Raw genomic sequence first — 19,845 nt, forward strand, 5'->3', positions numbered from 1 at the left:
AATAGGTCTCGCCTTTGGGACCTGATAAGTGTTTAGCCATGCAACAGTTGATGTTGTTGCACCAAGGAAATTATGCTGCATAACTAAATACTTATAAGGTCCCAAAGACGAGACCTATTGGCTATGCCAATGCTTGTTCAGCAGGGTCATCACTTGTAAGCGCCTCCACTCTTCCTCGTCTTCCTTCAGCGGGCCCAGCGTGGGTTCTCCTCGGTTCACTTCTGCGTCACGCGGCGAGTTTTCCCGATGGCGAGGCCCTAAGTATTTTCACACAGCCATCACTTGCTGCAGCGATGGCCCGCTCACCTATTTGGGTCAGTTCGCATTTGGGAGTCGGATGCAGCTCCTTGCGAGGGTCGATGGAGTGGGTCTATGGTGATTTTTAGGACAAACAAGGGTACCCGTGCGGAGCGTTAGGAGTTCGCGTCCACCATGTTAGCTGGATAGCCACACCTCCTTCAGGAGATGGTTCTTGATTTGCAGGTTTTTATTTTAACCTGGTAGGAGTGTAGAAGCAGGGCTGCATCAGTTTCATACCCCCATCAATGTGAATGCTCGATATATAACTATTGCTAAGTTTAGTAACAGAGATATGGGGTTCTTTAAAATAAATATCTGACTTATATTTAGTTCAGTTCAAAGGATTACTAGTTTATATAACTTTTCCATGTTTTGCTTTTCAATTTTATAATAGCAAGTTAATCTGGAAGCATTCTTATGTAAATGAGTATATTGTACATTACTTGCAGGCTTGTCATGTTCCTATATTCTAATTGGAGTTGCTTGACCATGCTTAACGAAAAAAAGTTATTTTAAGTGATTATTTGCCCTATCAGCTAACAACATATGTGCTGTGTGATTCATTCTTGCAGATATTAGCGCTAGCTTGGCTCCGCCGCCCCTGGACCAGAATCTTCCCGTGAAGGAGAGGCTGCGTCATGTCCAGTCCCAGTTGCAGGCTGACCCCTCCAAGCAACGCTCGCTTGTTATGTACAACTTCATAGAGCATTTCAAGACTTTACTCCTGGCCTGTGACATCTCTCTGGCTGGAAACTTTGAGGATCCAAAGGTTTCTGAATTTTATGAAAATTATAATCCTTTAAATGTATATGAATTATTTGGTTGTGCAATGCTTGGTTCTCAATTTATGCTGTTTATTGTTGTTTTATGTTAAAGTATACATTACATTAATACGTGCTAGTGGTAAATGTTCAGGATCTAACAAGGAGAGCTTCCATCTGGGTTAGACTCTGGAGAAAGAGTAAAGCATGCAGGAGTGGTCTGGTAGAAAGCAGATTACATTCAGTACCACCTGCAGAAAAGATATGCACCGAGCTCACAGATGCTGAAAGTGATGAAATCTTGAAAAGTGACCAAACATTGCAGGAGTCAATGAGCTGACACTGTGTAGGCCCCTGTAAGTGACAGCACCCCACACTGACTCTTGAAACAGTGTCTACTTTGAGCACACCATCACATCAATGGGAACACCTTCCACGAACTTGGGTCAGGACCGAGGCACCGACGGACAGGGCGGGGTCTCTCAATATCGGAGTAGGTACCAGGTGAGGTGAGGCCAATACCTCGCACAGGACATGAGTGAAGCTCACTCAGCCTGTATGGTGGTATTTTGATTCATCACTGTACATTTATTAACTTGACTAATTGCAGTAGCATAACCTTGATAGGGTCCTGATGAAAGCCAGGGCAAGAAGCCCCAACTGGCTGAAACTAGTAGATCGTATTAATAAATAGCGGCATATTTGTTAAAAGCCGTTTCTGCACTATTTTAATAGGTCTGGAAGTAATACTCTAATAAAAGTATCTGTTTGTTTCCATATCCTTTTTAACCTTCACTATTTTTGCACTGCATTTTTTTGCTATTGTCTGACCCTTGTACACTAGATTCCATGTGTGTTTTTGTACTAATATGGCTTTGGGTATTGAATCTGTAGTGGGTCGGAAAACATTTTCCCTTGCCCCTTGTTCCCTAGTGGAACTGTGTTTAGTAACACCGCAGCCATGCCATTCGCCTATTCTTTGGCCTAAGAATTCTGACCATCCACATGACCAGGCAATTCCAGGACTGGCTAATCGATTGAGGAACATTCTAATCTCAAAGCTCTCCAGTTCATCAAGCTGTACGGAGCCTTGTTTGAACCAGATTCTTGTCACGGTGTTCTTACAGTACCAGATGGCTAGATGGATACTTAAGATTTGCCTTTCTGAGTGTATTGTCCTTTTCAAAGGTAAACATTTGTGGCAGATTTCTACACTTCCATGACTTTGGAATCTGGAACATGCTCCATATGTGTTTTTGCTTGAAACTAACTATATGTAGTATTGAAGTCTTGAAGAGCGCAGAGAAGCCGGCCCTCATGCTTAAAATTCAACCTCGAATAAGCTTTGGAATTTATTCAAGACCAAGTGGAACATCAGACAGTCCAATGCTTTTGGGACATTGGACACTCCATGGCAGACACCGCCGGGGGCAGCAGGTCAACAGTTGTCCAATTCCTCCTCTTAGCTCTGCTAAACTGCATAATATTCGTCCTCCGTGTCTCAAGTCAGACTGGTTGAAGGCAGGATACAGTATTGCCTCCCTGGCTGAAGAACCATCACATTGGACAGGTGGGTCATTTGGAACATTCAAAGGGACCACCACTTACCTTCATTTCCTTCCGCCCCATGTTGCTCCCACACCAGAATGAATTTCGAAGGAGCACTTGACAATGTGACGTAAATCCTTTACTCTACAATGGTGCCATCAAATGGGTACCTTATTCAGAGAAGGGTGAGAGATACTGGTCTTGCTGCTTCCTCGTCCCAAAACCGGACAGGGAGCTCAGACCTATCGTGGACTTTCACCTGTTGAATTTCTTTCTGTGAAAAACATATTTAAAATGCTCACACTGTCTCAGATAGTATTCCAGGGTACTTGATGGTGTCGCTGGATTTGCAGCGATTGTATTTCTATATACCCATCCTGCAGTTCCAAATGGCCATCCTGCAGTTCTGTAGGCATTAGAATGATTTACAGAACACGTCTAGGATTTAATACCGCACTTATTTGTGTTTCAGTAAATTATTACCAACATATGGTGCAAGGATCAAAGGAAACATGACCCCCTAGTGTCCTAAAATGTGAAAGAATTTCCACATCTATTACAATAATGAGGATTATTGCAAGGTCTCCCCAATCTGAAAGGAGGGATCATTCATGCGATAGAACTGACAATTGATGAGCCCTGAAGAAGTCCTTAAACAGGACGAAACACGTTGGCTACCTGCGAAGAAAAGAGAATTAAATTCATAGAATAAAAGAAATTTGCAAAAATTTCTTTTGGTGAAACTGTTTCTTTTGTCTTTAATGTGTGCTGATCAAATCATTATTGTAAAAATTCTGTTGGCATTACCTGCGGCTTAAGGTGGTTCAGGAACACTTTCATTTTGGGGTGCTCCCCTTTGGCCTTGCCTTGGCCCCTCGGGTGTTCACGAAAGTGATGGCGTGATTGCGGCCTATCTCCAGAGGTTGGGCGTACATGTATTCTCATACCTACACAACTGGCTACTACTGGTGTGCTCGCCACATTCAGAGTTGGAACCACCTCCGAAAAACGGCTGAACTCTTTACACGGTTAGGTTTCGCCTACAGCGAGCCAAAGTCTAACCTTAGCCCCACACAGAGACTGCCAAGCAGTTGGGAAATTCTGGACACAGCGGCATTAAATGTCTTTCCTCTCCCGCAGCACAGCAGGAACAATCCGGGTATGATCCCAATATTTCGAGATCAGGCCTGAGTGGCCATGAAGAGGGCTTTGAGGCTTCTTGGCCTCTCGGACCCGGGCCCCCTCCACATCTACAATGCCAGGGGGCAGAAGTGATGGGACGTATTGTCTGGCATGGGCGAAGTGGTGACATAGGGTAAGGGGGGGGAGGGGGCGTTCAAATTTTTTTTGCAGAGTTTTATATAGCGCGAACTTGACCCCCAACCGCATCGGGTATCAGAGCGCTTGACATTGCACCAGTTACGTTACAGGACACACATTCATTTTTGTTAGGCACAGGGAAATTAAGTGATTTGCCCAGAATCACAGGATGTTCAGCGTCATTGACGAGACTCGAACCCGGTCCCCCAGGTCTGAGGTCGAACGCCCTAGCCCTTAGGCCAGGTTCCTTTGTTTCATACGATCTTTATTTTCGTATTATGTGAACTAAATGTCGATGACAGTGCTGTGAAATGTGTCTTGTGGCTGTGCTCTCTGGATTCAGGGGCTCAACCCCCAATTGACACAATAAAATGTGTTACTAAAAAGTTTACGCTCTAGTGATCTCTGGCGGGAAGACTAACCTTGGATTTGGAGAACTGTGAAATAAAGTTGGAGGCAAAAGCGCCACCACAGGCATCAGGGTTTTACAAGGAATATTCATTCATTCATTGGGCACTATTGTGACATAATTTTAAATTGATAGATTTTAAAGCACAACGAAACCATTCTTGTTTAATATTAATTTTAAATGCCTGACTGGTATTGATTTATCCCAAGGTGCCTGAGCTCGATCATTTGCCTGCACGCCTCGTTCCGACTCGGTAACTAGCACCGTTGGGCGGAGGGCGGACAGGCGAGAGCTAGACTCACTTCCGGTGTGCGAGCGGTCAGCGCTCTAGTCAACACAAGGGCGAGAGCCATAAAGTCCCTCTTCCATTTCGAGCGCGCAGCGGTCGCGCGCAGTGGATCACCTGTGAGATCGCCTAAGAGGAGCCAAAGAGGAGCCCCCGTCTGCGCCCGTCCGCGCCAGAACGGGCCAGGGGCCATGGAGGATTACTCAACTTTACCTCATGTATCCCCCCTGGAAAGAGTAACATACACCTCTAAGGTACTGCGGAGCTTAAATATTCACTATGCGTCAGGCATAAGCTGCAGTATGCGGACAAAGGTAGAAGGCCCTTTCTCTTGCCGCCTCTGTCACACTCAGTTCTCTACGCAATTGAGAAACATATATCGTAGAAGATGTCCTAATTCATTAACTTCTACCATCTCGCTGGTCGCAGATAACCTTCCAATGGGGAGGAAAAACATCCTATGTAATATAAGGTCCCTTTCAAAACATACTGCGGAGGTTTGGGAACTAATCTCCTCCAAACAACCTGATGTATGCTATCTTACGGAAACGTGGCTTAAGCCACACTGTACTCCAGCCATAACTTTAGCTATTCCCTGTAACTATAAAATAGTCAGATTGGACCGTCCTCTGAAAACTGGCGGTGGAATTGCTATTGTACATAAGGAAGAGCTGGTGGTCTCGGTCCTGGAGGAACTCAGCTCTTCCGACATTGAAATCCTAGTTTTCAAAATACACACATCCCCTAAAGAAAACTATAAAGGCGCTTTAGTTTATCGGCCACCTGGTCCCTATAGTAATTACACCAATGTTTTGGTCGAATTGCTAGCCCCATATATTAATAATGATAGTGATAGATGCGGCCAAGGCCTTTGATCAGGTAAATTGGAAGTACCTATGGGTGACACTGGCGGCTTTTGGGTTCCCTCAAACGTTTATAGAGGCAGTTAAATCTTTATATCATAATCCGAGGGCAAAGGTCTTAGTTAATGGAATTTTATCTGAGTGGTTCGACATATCTCGAGGTACCAGGCAGGGTTGTCCTCTGTCTCCCCTTTTGTTTGACGTTTATATGGAGCCTTTTGTTTGTGGGATTAGAGAGGATAATGTTATTCAACCATTTCAGCTTGGAAATATGCCACTGAAGGTGGCGTTGTACGCAGATGATCTTCTCCTATATACCTCGGATCATTCGGTGGCTATTCCAAGGCTATTTCTGTTATCGGAAGAATTTGGGAGACTGTCTGGTTACCAGATAAATAAGGAGAAAACAGAGATCATGGGATGGAATAACAACACACATATTTTGGGCGCAAAACAAAGCATGAGGTACTTGGGAATCCACCTAACTCAATCAATAAAAGATATCACATCACTCAGCTGGCAAAAGGTGGTTAAAGATATTAATAAAACATTAATAAGATGGGGGAATTTGCCACTAAATATATACGGTCGGGTTAACCTCATCAAAATGACAATCCTCCCAAAATTGACTTTTTTATTTAACAGCATACCCTTATCATTTTCACTGAAAGACATTAACACTCTACAGGGTAAAATTGGATCTTTTATATGGGCCTGTAAGTCAACAAGAATTGCATGGAAGAAATTGAGGAGGGGTCTAAAAATAGGAGGGCTAGCCCTCCCTGATCTTTTGTCATACTGTCATGCATTTCACTTCAAAAACTTCAGGCTTCTTGCAAATGAGCTAGATGCATCATCACAGGGGCGCCTATTTCAAGCTTTATTAACTGATTTACCTCACGACCACGACTATTTTTTATTTAAGTTTGGAGACCAGAATTTTTTTTTAAAAATTCGACTAAAAATCATACAGACTGCACTAAAATATTGGGGGTTCATTAGGAAAATATTTGCTATTCCTTATTACCATACACACTCCCCAATATGGGACTCTCCTGGCACTCCTCAATGTCTCCAGGACCAATTGTCACAACCCTTGAAAACAGCTGGGTTAAAAAAATGGGGGGATCTCTGGGCAGATTTGGGCCTTGTACGTTGGAATACCTTAGCACAACTCACAGATGGACAGGTGACAAGGTTTAAATACTACCAACTATCCGCCTGGTGGTCCAGTCAAAATATGCAAAGGGAGAATGATACAGATATTCTTGATGCAATTGGTAGAGTGGGGAAATGGGTTAAAGAGCTCTCATTCTGGTACAATTTGATGATTAAGGAAGAGGAGAGTAAATTGCATTCTGAGATAATAAAGCTATGGGGAAACTGTATATCTGAGCCCCCTGAAGTGGTCAGCAAAGGTTGGCTGGATTCCTTTTTTCTTTCTCAGAAGTTAATTAAACCAGCCAATTTAAGACGTAACCACTTGTTTACGGCCTATAGAGTTTATTGGACACCGGCCAAGCTGCATAAGATCACACGAAATAACTATTACTGTCCTCGTTGTAATTATAATGCAGCTGATGATATCCATATCTTTTCGGAATGCCCACTTATTCAAGACTATTGGAAAGCGGTTATGGATTTTGTGGGTGATGTACCTTCAATAACCATTATTTGCTCTTGCCGACTTATCTTTTTTGGTCTGTTGAAAGACTACAATATTAATAGTTTGGATACTCAGTTTTTTTTTTACATAATAGCTATTGCAAGGAGACAAATTTGTATGGAGTGGAAGTCGGTGTCTCCTCCGAGATTTGCAACATGCCTGAAATATATAATGGAAGTATGCAAAATGGATCTGGCTGGCACTAGTGCCAACACTGAGAATGTCTGGTCTAAATTGATAGTCTGGATAAATAGGTGAGCGGTCCTGTGATTATGCCAGAGGTTGTGTCGGTCCTGTCCTCTTTCAGGCCTAGGGTGCCTAAAATAGGCCTGGAGGAGTAGGATAAGGAAAGCAGCCTACCTCTGGGGATCCCTGTCTGCTATGATACTGTTTCCAGGGCGGACTCGAAGAAAACAACAGTATAAGAGGCAACAGTGGGGCCCACCTAGAGCACATATATTCTGGTGGCATATATGAGGACAAAAAAAAAAAAAAAAATGATAGTGAGTTTATATTAGTTGGAGATTTGAATGTACATAGTGAGAGATCAGACTGTAATGAGGCACAATCTCTAATAACAGACCTATCATCCTTGGGCTTAATATTAAGGAACCGTGGACCCACACATCAGGCAGGTCATACCTTAGACCTGATATTTTCTAATATTTCGCTTGTCTCCTGCCCGCCTGCAACGCAGGTGAGCTGGACTGACCACTTTATTTTGGAATTCACTACCCCTTTCCAAGTACCCACTCCTTTACGCCCCAGCTTACTACTGTCATATAGCTCCTGTATATCCTTATATCGTGTTAAGTTAGCATAGGTACATTTGAGGTTTAAACGCCATTTTTCTTTCTTGCAACTTCTGCACACGACACTTAATTGTTGATTTAGCTTTCAACCTAGTAGTTTGCCGTGGTGTATGTGAGAATAATATGTTATTGCTCTGATATCAGCTTTGCTTAATAAACTATGTCTGCACGAAGAGTGCTGAAGTTTCAGGAACAACACGATATGGAATTGTTATGAGGTCTGATCTCCACGCCTTCATAGTCATAACACAAGTGCAGCCTTTGCCAACTCTGGCTTCAGGTGGGATTGATATTGCTTTGCACGAGGCACATAGAACACACTTGATGCGGTGCACATGCAGAGAGAGCTGGTGTATGCTGATGTGATTCCTTCATGCTAGGACACTAAGGTATGGGCCCGCCCTAAAACAACCCAAAGAGACCTTCTTAGCTAATAATATAATATATGTGTTAGGGAGGGTGAGATATAAGTGTTGTTAACTCTTATTCATTACAGCATGTTAACATGCTGTCACCATTCGCTTTTTATGTCTTAGTAACTATGCTGGTAATTTTGCTACTGATAATATGTATACTTGTATTATCTAAGATACTGCGCCTGAGAAGACGGCATTAGTAAATAAACATTTCAAATGCACATGTGTCTTCTTTACTCCATGTTCTGGTTTGTAATGATAATATAACGAAAGAGTGTTCATGAGTCCCACGTACCCTGAGGTACTATAAGTTCATGTTCTGGTTTGTCTAAACATTGGGAGTTTGATACGTCCAATAAGACACTGTAGCTAGCTCGGTAAGGGGTGAGGTGGTTGCTAAGGTGAGTTTTGGGACACCCTAATTCGCCGAGGTTCCACTCCTCTGTGCACAGTTCTGTGTGAGAACAGAAACCCTGCGACATGGCGCCCAACGGTTTCGGTGGTCTTATATCATGACACTCGAGTAGTTTATCGTTCATACCTTAACCCCTACACCTCCGTTTCCGGAAAGCGGGGTGTCGGTGAAACCTACCTATTTTTTAAAATAGGTCTTATTCAAGCTTGATTCTTTCTTAAACGGTTTCTTTGAATTACTACCCAGTTGTGCTACAAAGTATTCTTTGTGTTTTCTTGTTTCCAGTGTTGTCATGGCGGCGGTGGCTATTGCGCAGCATAGTCGCGTAGCGGTACGCAACCATCTTCAGACGTACCAAGTCCCAGTAGATGGGATGGCTGTGATTTTCGTGGTATGTGCAGATCCGGCGTTCCCTTACGAGTTGTTTTACTCTTGGGTTACGTTTCCGGCTGTGGACGCTAATACTAGTTTGTTCCACTCCTACACCGCCTCGGATGTCCCGGCTGAGTATACACCGTACAGGGCATTGGAAATACCTATTGATCATTGGCAGCATCGAGTTTGGTTTGATGGCGCCCTCCCCCACTCTTTGTCAGCTGCGAGGTTAGGTCCACTCTCAATTCCAGGTACAAATTGGCCTGCGTTGGGTGGCTTTACCCCGCACCCGAATCACGGCGCTTGTACCCTGCAGGAAATTCGTAGGCTGCATGTTGTTTCCATTTCCGTGATTCGTGCATTAGTGCAATACATCGGTCGCCACCTGCCTGGTGGTCCCCAGGGGGGTGCGGCCGTTCCCATGGATCGAGGCGGAATGCGTCTTAATCCAGTGATGGTTAATTCGGTTTTTGGTGCTCGTCCAGTTGACAACGATGACTTCCCGTTCTGGCTAGCAGAGAAGTTTGATCAACTGGAGGCGATTTTCCGAATTCTACTCCTGCTGATAAGCATAGAATGTTAACGATTACTCTACCGAAGGATTTAACTCCTGAACTTGTTGACTGTGAAAGCTGGGGAAAAACATTTGCGGCAGTTTATACAAGGTGCTTCGGCACCCCGTCTATGACTGCCCTGCCTGACATCATTAGACGTGTTCAGAATGATCACGGTCCAGAGGCAGCGGTTGAATTGGGTATGCGCCTGTGTGGTTCTTTTGAGATTGTATGTGATCTCATTCTCTCCAATGTTAAAGGAGATGCAGTTAACTTTCAGGTGTCGAATGCTTTGGCTGCTCTGCCCGATGCCGACAAACCCCGCCAGTTAGCAAAGATTGTAGTGGCCGCTTATAAGACAATTGGTCGCACAAGTAGAGGTCTGAAATATTTTCCAGTAATGGAGAAAAAACAACCTCAGGGACAATCTGCAGTGACAGATGTCCAGCCCAAGTCCAAAAAACAAAATTGGCCTAAGAAACAGACACAGGGGAAGCAGAATAAACAGACTCAGGATTCTTTTCCTGTAGTACAAGCACCTGCGCCAACAGAAAAAGTTTATGATTTGCGCGATCGCGCGATGATTAAATCACCTGATCGATTTCAGGGTTCTGATCAACGCTCTCCTCGTTCCTTTCAGGAAACATCGGCCCCGAAGACCAGTGGAGGAGGGGGTGGACGTGGACGTGGTGGCCAACAAGGACGTGGTCAGTCCCGCCAGACAGACGGCGCAGTGAAGCAGGAGGATTCTACGCCTAAGCGTCCGCAGTTTGCGAAAAAGAAAGTCGCAGCCTTAACAGCGCATAGATATGCCACAGATAGTGAGAACGCGGCTTCGGAATCTGACGTGGGCTCTGACCTTGCTGGACAGCGCGGCGGAGATTACCATAGTCAGAGAGGCGCTCCGTCCACTACTGAAGGTGACAGCGACTGAAGTGTTTGTTGTCATAGAAACAGCCGATACGAGATTAGCTCCCCCTGAAAGACTTTTTGAAATTGTCCTGTTAATTGAAGGTGACATACAGCGTACTGTCAGAGGGGTATTTTGGGAGAACCTTTCGTCTACGTACGACATTTTGCTTTCCGAGGCTGACTGGCCCCCACCTTTTGTGCTCGCAGCGCCGCGAGGGGAGGAGGTAATCCTTCCCAGTTTCGCGCACACTGTCTCGACTGAGCATGCGCAGCATTTTGCAGAAGAGTGGGCTCGGGCTCTTGCACCGGCTCTCTACCGCAACCAATGTGGTTGGGACAAATTGTCCCCTTGCCACGAAATTCCTTTGCGGTCTGAGCCGCAGCCTCAGCCTCAATATCCCATACGGCGTGAAGCTAAAGCTGCCGTCGCAGAAATCCTTGAACAATTGGAATATCAGGGAGTTATTGAAACGTGTGTGTCACCAATTAATAATCCCCTTTTTACTGTGACCAAACCTGACGGATCATATCGTTTGGTATTGGATTACCGGCATTTGAACTCGCATTGCCGTAATTGTGCAGTACAGAATACTCACGGCTCTGCGCTAGTGGATAGTCTAGTGCGTAAGCGTTTCAAGACAACGCTTGACATATCCAATGGTTTTTATGCACACAGACTGGATGGCTTCAGCTCCCAATGGACAAGTTTTACGTCCGCTGGTGTGCAAAAAAGCTTCCGGCGACTCCCAATGGGCTACAAAAATAGTCCTGGAGTCTTCACCTCAAGAATAGTCACTCTATTGGAGTGTATCGATCCGGATGCATGTTCTTATGTGGATGACATTTATCTCACAGACGACGAAATTTGGATGCATCTGTGTCGGGTGAATTCAATAATTTGTAACTTTGCAGATATGGGTTACAAGTTTAATTTTGCAAAATCGCACATTGCAGAACACACAGTGTTGTTCCTCGGCTATGAGCTGAACAATGAAGGTCGAGGATTGGCTCCTCACTTCCTGGAGAAATGCGCACAGTTGCGCGCTCCTACAACACTGAAAAAATTACAGTCTTTACTGGGCTTCTTGAATTTCGGCAGAACTTATGTTCCGGAATATGCCCAGCGTATCAAGCCTTTGTATGCTTTGATACAACCAACTTTTTCAAAATCATGCTGGCTGCCTGAGCATTCGGCCATTTTGCAATCTTTGCAGGCCGATCTGCTCGCTTCTAAATACTTACTGACTCGTGATAACCAAACCAACCTGGTGATAAGAATAATTCCAGGGGCGGTGGGTTTCACGTACCTGACTTTTAATGAAGGTGACACAGTACCTATTGCTTACAAGTCACACTTCTATACTTCGGCTGAATTGCGGTTTCCCACTGTGGAGAAAGTTTTAACTGCTGTACAGATGGCGATTCTTAAAGAACGAGCACTGTCGCAGGGGAAACGCATGTTAGTGGTAACACCCTGTCCTCATTTGGAGGCAGTCACGAAAGCCAGTGTACCAAATTCAAAAGCTTTGCACCCTCGGTGGATTCAGTGGGCTGCGTCATTGACATCCACGGATGTCACGTTCATTTTTTACGCTTCCTTACGGTCGCAAGAGTACTTGCAGTATGAATTCGTTCATCCTGCTCCTCTGGCTATGCGACCTTTGGAGGACTTCCATTGCATCATTTACACTGATGGGTCGGCGCAGGTTGCGCATGGCTCTAAACATGCCTACATTTCCGCATGCGCCATTGTGGTCGGTGCTATGTTGAATGATGAGTTCATTTCCAGGGAAGTGCACACCTTGCCCCTGGGTGACTGCACCGCACAATTAGCAGAGCTTCGTGCACTCTTACTAGCGTTAGAGTACGCGGATCCAAGTGTTACTACTCTGATTGTAAGTGATTCTTACTACTGTGTCCAGTCTTACAATGAAAACTTGTTCTTTTGGATTCAAAATGAATTTCATGATTCCAAGGGTAGCACAATAAAACACAAAATGATCTGGGTTCGAGTGGCAGAGCTTAAGGCTATGTTGCCTCTCGTTTATGTGATTCATACTCTCGGTCATCAACGTGTAGGAGTTCACGCTGTTGGCAACTCGCTTGCTGATGAAGCAGCGAAATCAGCAGTATCTACATACTTAGTTGCAGCGGTTACTAGGTCAAAAACCAAGATTGATAGCGACATCTTGGCAGCGATTGCTGCCTCTGAGAAGGGAAGTAAACATCCTGCGGGATTCCCTTCGAAGTACAAATACCACTTAAGTCCCGAAAAGGTTCCTTTTGTGACAATTCCTGATGTTGGGGAACGGCTGATTCCCAACTCGGATCGCAGAGCAGACATGATTACAGCGGCACATGAAGGTGTGGCGTCTGCGCATGCGGGCGTCTCAGCCACTGTAACTCAATTACAACAACGTTTCTGGTGGCGGGGACTGTACAAACAGACGCGTGATTATGTCCTGCTTTGTGACATATGCCAGCAGATTAAACCTTCGACTGCTACGCGTCCGCCACAGACTCAGTTGTACATTTCTAATAAACCGCTAGGTTGTGTTTATTTAGATCACTGCGGTCCTTTTTCATCTGATACTGCGTATAAATACATCTTAGTAGCAGTTGACTCATGCACACGCTTTGTGTGGGTTTGGCCACATCGCAGCGCTGATTCACGGACTGTCATTAGAGATTTGCGTGTCTTTATAGGGATTTTTGCCTGTGGTACCTTCCATTCGGATCAGGGTCCGGCTTTCGCCTCTAAGGCGTATAAGGATGCCATGACTTCGATGGGGGTCCAAGTCAAGTTTTCGTCACCCTACAGACCTGAGGGTAATAGTGTAGTTGAACGAATGAACCGTGATTTAAAGCAATCTTTGACAGCCCGAGTTATAGGCACTGGCAGAAACTGGCTGGCTCACCTCTATGGCGTGCAGCGTGCTCTTAATAATCTCCCTAGAAGGTCTCTGGGTGGGCGGACCCCATACGAAATGCTCTTTGGAATCAAGATGTACGTCCCTGACCTTGACGGTCTAGACTATGTGGTTCGCGCCACTTCCTTTGACGCAGATGAACATTGCAATGTTTTACAGAATCTACAAAAGACCAGAGACAGTCTTGCAAAGGAACATTTGCCCTCCACGTCGGATGATGCGTTGCAGATCCCGGTAGTTGGCTGGCTACCCCAAGTTGGAGAACTGGTTCGGGAGAAGATCGATAACAAGAAAGAATTTGGTCCTTCCTATCGAGCTCCGGTTCCCGTCGTTGGAGTGAAGGGCACAAGAACAGTCATTTTACCACCTCTTCCTGGTCGTAAGGAAAACAGGTTTATTTCAATTGACAATGTCAAGATACACAGAGTGGCCGATTCTTCTTAGCATGACACCGGCTGTTTCCTGTCCTTCCATTGTGAGAAATTCAGTTATGCCTACTGCTTCTAATAATGAACCTGAAGTGGCCATCGAATTACCTGCTCTTTCCAGTCCATTATTAAATAATTTACCTGGAACTAACATTGATGAGACAGACTATGCCTATCCCACTGATTTGTCCATACCTGACCTGCAAGCACGTTTAGCCACAGACTCCAGATTTTCTTTTGACTCTGTTTCTTTTGCCTCAAGGGAACCATCTCGTGTTGCAGTTTATGCAAGCCTGTTTAAAAAACATTTTTTGATACCGCCTTGGACTTACATTTGGCTAGTCCTTGTTTCGATTTACCTTTTTATGTCAATTGGTTTTGTGTTTTATTTTTTTCGAATCATCAATGGACATTATGTCGAGGAAAGAACATGCATTACTCATTTAAATGGAACTTTGGCCCCTCTTTCCTCTTCACATTCTACACACAGATTAAAAAGAGACTTGACTTTAGTTAACATCACAGCATGGCCTGTCCTTGATGGAATCGTGTGGGATACAGTTCGGTTTCAGATTCATGGCCCCACGGAAGTCGTTAATGTTCCTAATGTACTTAGAGTGAATATGGGGGATGTGGTGAAACAAAACATTCGTTCTGATGACTGGGATGTTAATGCTGTGGAAAGTTTGTTTTCTGATTTAAAATACTATGCTGCCTTTGATGCTGAGGATTTATATTTAGAATCTGCTAATTATGGTGAATTGTTCTGTTACCAACATTATGGCAATCACTTTTTACACAAAACATCATCCCGAAGGGATGCTGTTAATTTTACTCAGTGGGAACATTGCCCGGCACCTACACAAGGGAGTTCAGAAACGTTTCTTAAAAAGTATACATATTTCACTGACTTTAACCAGTCCAATCCCGAGTCCTTTTATTTTAAATTTAAGAAACAGCCACTGTCCAAGGTTAGACTTACCGATACAAAATTGTTGTATTCGAAGGCCTTCCTAGATCAATTAGTTACTGGAGGCTATGAGCTATGGAAGGAAACAATAGACCTTAAATCGGTTTGGGGTTCAAGGGCCTGGCATGTACGAGGGACTGAGGCTTTGCACCGTGCATGTCTCATCCCGAATCATATGTTGTTTTTAAATGAAACAATTTCCCAAACCACATGCTTTGGATTGGCTACATCTAAAAGGTTAAACACTCCGTCTTTCCCGGAGTTGGAGGAATATGATGGTTGGAGTAATTTTACTCAATTGTCAATTAGAGAATTACAGACACTGCTTCTCAATTCCTCCTTTAACATTTCCAGTATGAATCCTAAGGGTTGGCTGCTTTGGCACCGTAGTGCAGATTCTTGTCAAAGTAGATTTTTAAATTTAACTGACGGTTTTAAGACTGTTAGATCTGATCCCCGGTTTGACTTAGATCATACTGTCACCTCGTATTCCGTAGGCAAGTTGTGTCAGAATTGGCTGAAGCATTCAACTTTACCTGCGGTTAAGAATCACCTTTCCAAATTGAATGCAGAAGTGGATTTGAATGATTTCATTAAAGGCCCGGCTAGTGGCAGGTCGAAAAGGTGGTTATATGGGGTTTACAATTAAATTTGGAAGCTATCACAGATTGAGGCTGCTACACGCCTTAGGGCTATTGATCAGGCTAATCTTGAGAAAGTGCTTGCAGTTGTTGACAATAGCATTAATGTGCTTTCCTCTAGAATTTACACATTGGATAATATTGTGTCGTCAGTTGTCGATATTGTGCATGATGAAATATCTGTGTTATACCATGGTCAGAATCAATTACGATCAATCATGCAGTTTGCGTGGACCCTTCAAACTCTGAAAATGGGTAAAGTCCCCTGGGGTTACATGAACGTTTCTTCTTTATTTGCACCTTTTAATTTGACTGAGAAACAACGCTTGCTTTCAATGCGTGATGCTTCCTTTTCTATGTTACATATTGAGAGGTTAGAATCTTTACCTTTTTCCGTGGCAGAAGCCTCTGCTGCAACGTGGCTTATCCACGGTTTAATAACACTGCCTTTTGCTTTATATAAATTTTCAAATTGTATGAAATATGTGCCAATAGGTCGTTATGAACCTTTGGGTAGCGGTTTCCTTCATGAAGTCTGGTCACTCCCATACACGTACAGATGTTTTAAGGATGACCAGGAGGTTTATCTGAATGGGGAGGAGTGTACTGAGACGCCAGATCATTCTTTAATGTGTCGACACATACAGTTACACGGTTCATGCAACAAGGACAGGCCGAATATGGCTTGCGTTTTACAAGGCACGCCTGTTCCTGCTATTATCCCCACGTTTAAATTATTGGATAATGGAAGTTATTTAATGCTCAATAATGAAGACTGTTGTGGGTTAATTAAAGGTATCCCTTTCATAGTTACAGTAAGTGAGCGGGTTGTTTGCTGCAGAAATGTGCTCTATTAAATACTGATTTGCCTTTGCATTTCGGAGCAATGGTTCGTACTATCTTTAACGCATCCTCCACAAAGGGCCTATCACATTTTTTTAAAGTTGTTAGCAGTGGTCTCGTGACTTCCTTTGAGAAAATTTTTGGAGTCATCCCTGCTTTCTTCCATTCAATCTTTTCATCCTTGTTTGGAGGGTTCCCGTTTTTGCTTGCAGTAGCGGCTGGCGCTCTGGTGGTTTTCTGTCTTTTTAAATATGGATGCCCTTCCTGTGCAAGACCCCGCGCGACAGCTGCTGACGCGGTTTCGCAACCGCATGCTTGAATATTATGGCACATTGCCGTTGGCGACATTGAGCACGGCATATGGATTATCTTTTCGATTCTCCTATTTCACCTGTGTCCAGCCTGTATTTCACTGCCTGACCTGTGATTTCCAGTGGGCCATTGATTTGTGTCTCTGCGGACCGGTTTCTCCTGACGTCGATTTTAATCAACTGATGAGTCCTATCATTGCTCACGAGTTGGTTTGTTCTGACGAGAGGATTATGGCCTTAGCAGTGGCGCATGGACTAATGGGTCCCTGGGATGTGTTGTCGGCAGCACGGAATTTCTTGGAACTGAGTTTTCTTGAAAACCCACCGAGCTGTCCTCTGATGGTTATAGAGGATCCGGTGCTGGAAGAACACGTATGTTCCTTTCATCTTTTAAATTGGATGGCTGAACTGTTTTCGGATGAGGACAGTGACTTCCTATTGGAGGCTGTTGCTACTTACTTTTCATATACAGTTTTGTCATAGACATTGCTTCGAATTGACTTGCTGATTTATAGCATTTCGTTGACTTTTTGTCATGAATTTTTAATTTTTCTTGCCTATTGGCTTGAGCCACGTTATATTTTTGGGCTATTTTTTAGCATTACCTTTTTGATCTTTAGTTTCAATTCATGCTCGTTTTACTATTGAGTTCTGCTCTCATGAGATGGCACTTCTGTTATCATATTTAGTCCGTTCTCGGATCATGGGGGGGTGTCATATAGCTCCTGTATATCCTTATATCGTGTTAAGTTAGCATAGGTACATTTGAGGTTTAAACGCCATTTTTCTTTCTTGCAACTTCTGCACACGACACTTAATTGTTGATTTCGCTTTCAACCTAGTAGTTTGCCGTGGTGTATGTGAGAATAATATGTTATTGCTCTGATATCAGCTTTGCTTAATAAACTATGTCTGCACGAAGAGTGCTGAAGTTTCAGGAACAACACGATATGGAATTGTTATGAGGTCTGATCTCCACGCCTTCATAGTCATAACACAAGTGCAGCCTTTGCCAACTCTGGCTTCAGGCGGGATTGATATTGCTTTGCACGAGGCACATAGAACACACTTGATGCGGTGCACATGCAGAGAGAGCTGGTGTATGCTGATGTGATTCCTTCATGCTAGGACACTAAGGTATGGGCCCGCCCTAAAACAACCCAAAGAGACCTTCTTAGCTAATAATATAATATATGTGTTAGGGAGGGTGAGATATAAGTGTTGTTAACTCTTATTCATTACAGCATGTTAACATGCTGTCACCATTCGCTTTTTATGTCTTAGTAACTATGCTGGTAATTTTGCTACTGATAATATGTATACTTGTATTATCTAAGATACTGCGCCTGAGAAGACGGCATTAGTAAATAAACATTTCAAATGCACATGTGTCTTCTTTACTCCATGTTCTGGTTTGTAATGATAATATAACGAAAGAGTGTTCATGAGTCCCACGTACCCTGAGGTACTATAAGTTCATGTTCTGGTTTGTCTAAACATTGGGAGTTTGATACGTCCAATAAGACACTGTAGCTAGCTCGGTAAGGGGTGAGGTGGTTGCTAAGGTGAGTTTTGGGACACCCTAATTCGCCGAGGTTCCACTCCTCTGTGCACAGTTCTGTGTGAGAACAGAAACCCTGCGACACTACCTTGCATCCGTAGACAGTGGCATAAAGTTACTAACCTGACCTTTGGTGAAAATTTTAATCCTCCTATCCTTCTACCTTCGGATAACATTGAAACTGCTCTCAAAAAATTTGAAGGAGAAACCAAGAAAGTTATAGGTAAAATTGCCCCATTTAAACATTTTAAATCTAGGCCAGTCAAAAAGCAAGAGATTTGGTTCTCTGACCATCTAAGAACACTTAAATTAGGGGCTAGGAAATTAGAAAAAAGATGGAGAACTTCCCATCTTTTAGAGGATAAGAATAAATATTGGGACGCATTATCCTTCTATCATAAAGCGATTCGTACTGCTCGAAAAGCTTATATCGCATCACAAATACAAGAGGCAGGGAACTCCCCCAGGGTTCTTTTCCAAATTTTACAAACATTTGCTAAACCCACTGCCTGCGAAGCCCCTGATATATCTTCCCAACAGTTGTGTGATGAAATTTCTTGTTTTTTCACTAACAAAATCGATAAAATCTACGACAAAATAGTATGTACGAACCAGGTTATATCTTCAAATGCAGAACCCCCCCCGAATTTTATAGAAGTTATATCCGATACACACTTTTTAAATATCCTTCCACCCATTTCATTACAAGAAACATCTATTTTGATAAAACAGATTAAAAGTGGGAGTTCAGAGGACACTATCCCTGCCAGGCTAATGCCTGCACTGGATGAACAACTATGTCCAACGATTACTGAATTGGTGAATCTCTCACTTATTTCAGGCATCGTCCCTAAGGAGTGGAAGCGAGCTCTTGTCAGACCTATAAGGAAAAACACCGCCATACCTTGGTCTGACCTAAATAACCTAAGACCTATTTCCCTATTACCATTCTTAGGGAAACTTATAGAAAAGCATGTGAATCGCCACCTATCCGGACATATCGAACTTGCCAATGCTCTGGATGACTCCCAGTCAGGATTCCGCCCCAAATACAGTACAGAATCCACTCTCTTGTCCGTTACTGATGACCTCCACATGTACCAGGACAAGGGCTTCTCATTCATCTTGGTTCTATTAGATCTGTCGGCAGCGTTCGACACTGTGTCTCATACCATTCTGACTCAACGGTTATCGAACGCTGGCATTAAGGACAAAGCCCTTGACTGGTTGAAGAGTTTCCTATCTGATCGCACCCAGAGAGTCACCATGGGTGCGTTTCGCTCAGCGGAAATAGAGGTTTCTAAGGGGGTGCCACAGGGCTCATGTTTGAGCCCCACTCTTTTTAATATCTATGTGGCACCCCTGGCAGGAGTATTGCGTAGGTACGGCTTCAACCCGGTATCATACGCAGATGATACCCAACTCCTCTTTCCTTTTAAGACTCTTTCCGATGAGGTTAGGAACTCTTTTTCTTCAGGTATGAAGGAAGTGGCAAAAAGGATGTCTACCAACTATCTCCAATGT

At 43.8% G+C, this 19,845-nt stretch overlaps 1 protein-coding gene across 2 annotated transcripts in view; it reads left to right on the plus strand.

Annotated features, from left to right (window-relative positions):
- POLQ (DNA polymerase theta) overlaps nt 1-19,845 on the plus strand; it is a 478,304-nt gene that overhangs the window by 278,448 nt on the left and 180,011 nt on the right. For both annotated transcript variants that reach the window (XM_078656637.1, XM_078656638.1), the window contains one exon: nt 873-1,069. In XM_078656637.1, the coding sequence (XP_078512763.1) occupies nt 873-1,069 (197 nt within the window). The remainder of the gene's footprint in view (nt 1-872; nt 1,070-19,845) is intronic.

The sequence above is a fragment of the Lissotriton helveticus genome, chromosome 8 (assembly GCF_964261635.1).
Source record: "Lissotriton helveticus chromosome 8, aLisHel1.1, whole genome shotgun sequence".
Lineage (NCBI taxonomy): Eukaryota > Metazoa > Chordata > Amphibia > Caudata > Salamandridae > Lissotriton > Lissotriton helveticus.